The sequence below is a fragment of the Lupinus angustifolius genome, chromosome LG11 (assembly GCF_001865875.1).
Source record: "Lupinus angustifolius cultivar Tanjil chromosome LG11, LupAngTanjil_v1.0, whole genome shotgun sequence".
NCBI lineage: Eukaryota > Viridiplantae > Streptophyta > Magnoliopsida > Fabales > Fabaceae > Lupinus > Lupinus angustifolius.
The window spans coordinates 26,768,668-26,771,405 of record NC_032019.1 but is presented as its reverse complement, the minus strand read 5'-3'; the positions used below and the strand labels follow the sequence as shown (position 1 = coordinate 26,771,405).

The 2,738-nt window shown below is 33.8% G+C and overlaps 1 protein-coding gene across 1 annotated transcript in view; it reads left to right on the top strand.

Moving 5' to 3' along the window:
• The window catches only part of LOC109361249, a 6,122-nt gene continuing 5,030 nt past the window's right edge, over nt 1,647-2,738 (top strand). Inside the window, exon 1 of the mRNA XM_019606642.1 lies at nt 1,647-2,145. Within this exon, the coding sequence (XP_019462187.1) occupies nt 1,688-2,145 (458 nt within the window). The 5' untranslated portion in view covers nt 1,647-1,687. The remainder of the gene's footprint in view (nt 2,146-2,738) is intronic.

The window sequence follows — 2,738 nt, the reverse complement described above, 5'->3', positions numbered from 1 at the left end:
TGCACTTAGTTCATACATGTTTAACACTTAGTTTATGCCTAGAATGCACATATACATGTATTTATGTGATGCATTAACATATTATGAATAAGATATCTCAAAGATGAAATGATTTAAAAGATTTATGCATATGAGACATGTATTAGGTGACCTAAGCCTTAGACTCAACTTAAACTAGTTTCTAGTCTAAGCCTAGTACCAATCAAAAGACTTAAGCATGTTGATTTGTTGATGATCTTCAAGCTCTTATTAGCACAAGTTGTCCTCATCAAAACCATGGCATATAATGAGAGAGCTTTCCAAAGTGTTCCTCTTGACATGTACACTTTCAGTAACTTTGATGAGAGGTGCATCAGGAGTTGACATCACCATAGTTTCTCTATCGTGTGTGTTATAAGGAAGAAGATGGTGCAAAACAACGTCATTTTGCTTCTTAATATTTTTTGAAAATTTTCTATGCAAAATGACGTCGTTTTGTATAATAAAATTTGTTTAAAAAAAGTTTAATTTTTTTTATTTAAACAAAAACCACGTTGTTTTGTAAGGGAAAAAATTATAAAAAAACATCCGGTTGATGACATGGCAACTTCTACACGTAGAACCATCCAGTAGAGGCCACATTACCATTTAACGTATCATGCGAGCAAATCTGTTATAGTTAATGGTGTCGAGATGATAGAAGGACTAACATGACTCGATGTTGATTTTGTTGGTGAGTAAAATGTCACTTAAAATTTGTTAGGGACTAAATTGGTTCTCACAAAAAAAGATGAGGGATTAAAATGTGCAATTATTCTTAATGTTTTGTTGGAACAAGTTTGATGAGAAAGTTATTTTAGTAAATAGATTCTCTAAAAATTGAAAAACCAAAAAATTCCTTTCTCTCTCCACATTCTCAGGTCCCGAAACACTAAAGGTTAATTCTCTAGCAAGAAGAACACTTTCAATTTTGAAATTTTACACCAACCTGACACAATAAAAATAATTGGTCAAATAAACAATAGTTTCTTCCATTCATATTTGATTCATTTTTCAAATATGAAATTAATTCTTAAAAAATAACAAGAATTCACACCAAAACAAAAAATATATTATAATAACTTAAAATTATAAAAAGGAACGACCACCGGTGGCTAGTGGCCAATGGCTGCTAGGTGGTGGACGATGTGAAGATGAAATGATAAGACAAGATAGTGGCACAATAATAAGTTTTGCAAATGAGAGGTGATGGTGAGACAAAAAAGATGATAGGGCAAAGACAATATAAAGGTAGAGAAGAAGGGTTTGTGGAGTTTCCAGAGAATTAACCTTCATAAGGGCTTTGAGAATATGGAGAGAGAAATAGATTTTTGAGTGTTTTAATTTTTAGATGTTTATTAAAATAGTCTTCTCACCGAACTTGTTCCAACAAAACATTAAAAATATTTGTATCTAACACCTTACTCATATTGATGCTAGTTCAGCTAACATAAAGCTTTTATTTTGATTCACTTTTCCTTATTATTATTAGTACTTCAGAATAAAAAAAATCTTATGAGTAAGAAAGTAATATCTTTTAAGGTGTGTCCCGAACATTTAACATTGGTCATTCTCAAATATAATTTACTCTCATATTTATCAATGTGTAAATATTTACCATAATATCCTTCTCGATTTTAACATCACCGGAGAATTTTAGGTGAACCATATGACACGGTTGGCTTCTCTCTCTCCCCTCATGCCAAAGATGTGGCGCACATTAGACACCACCACCGCCCAACTAACCCTCACCGTCAGAGCCTTGCGCCTCCGTTCCCACCACATCCTCTCTTCATCTTCTTCACCCACTCACTCCAAACTCTCTCACTCTTCTTCTTATTATTCTCCTTCATCACTATCATCATTCCGTACAATCGTTACTCTCACACACTCTCACTCTTTTCTTTCATCCGCTCCTAAAAACACACGTTATCATGATTTTGGGTCTAAATTCGTTTTCTGTGTTAAACGGTGCGTTTCGTCTTCTCTTTCTTCATCCCCTTCGTTAGACTGGAACGACGCCGTTTCATGCTCTGAGGTTGATGATGGCGTTGACCCTGTTGGTGGTGATGAACATGATGTAAAGCCTTCCTCTATTCCTGTTAGAGCCTTCTTTTTCTCTACAAGGTGTGTCGTTTCTTCTCTAATTTTATCGTTTTGGATAAAATTGAATTTGTAGTGCTTTTTTATGTGGACTTGTTTGAATTGAAATTTAATTGGTTAGTGTGTAATGGTTTGGTTTCAAGGTGATAATAATTGTAGTGCTGGAAAGTTCGAATTTTGAGGCCTGTTTTGAACTTTTCTTATTATTACTATTAATCAGTTCTTTTAAGCTGTGGTGTTACGTTGCGTTTACCACTATTGCGAAAAAATGGAGGCCCAATTGTCGTTGCCATGCCATTGCAGAGATTTATATTGCAGCCACAATTGAGCTTGCCCACTGTAATTTAAAACACTGGATTATTTGTTGAGTTAAGAGTTAAATAAACAAGTTAAGGTGAAAAGACCCTCACCTCATTTGTTTGCTTTGAACATTTGCTCATTTTAGAGGAGCTATTTCCGAATTGTTACCTTTATACATGACTCTTTGAGTATTTCATCTCTAACATTATGATAATTGATTTCCTTTATAGAGAAGGCAACAAGTGCCTTCAGAAAATTGTTAACTTGATGATTCCATGTATCTCATCAAATAAGTTAACAATAAGATGCTATATATA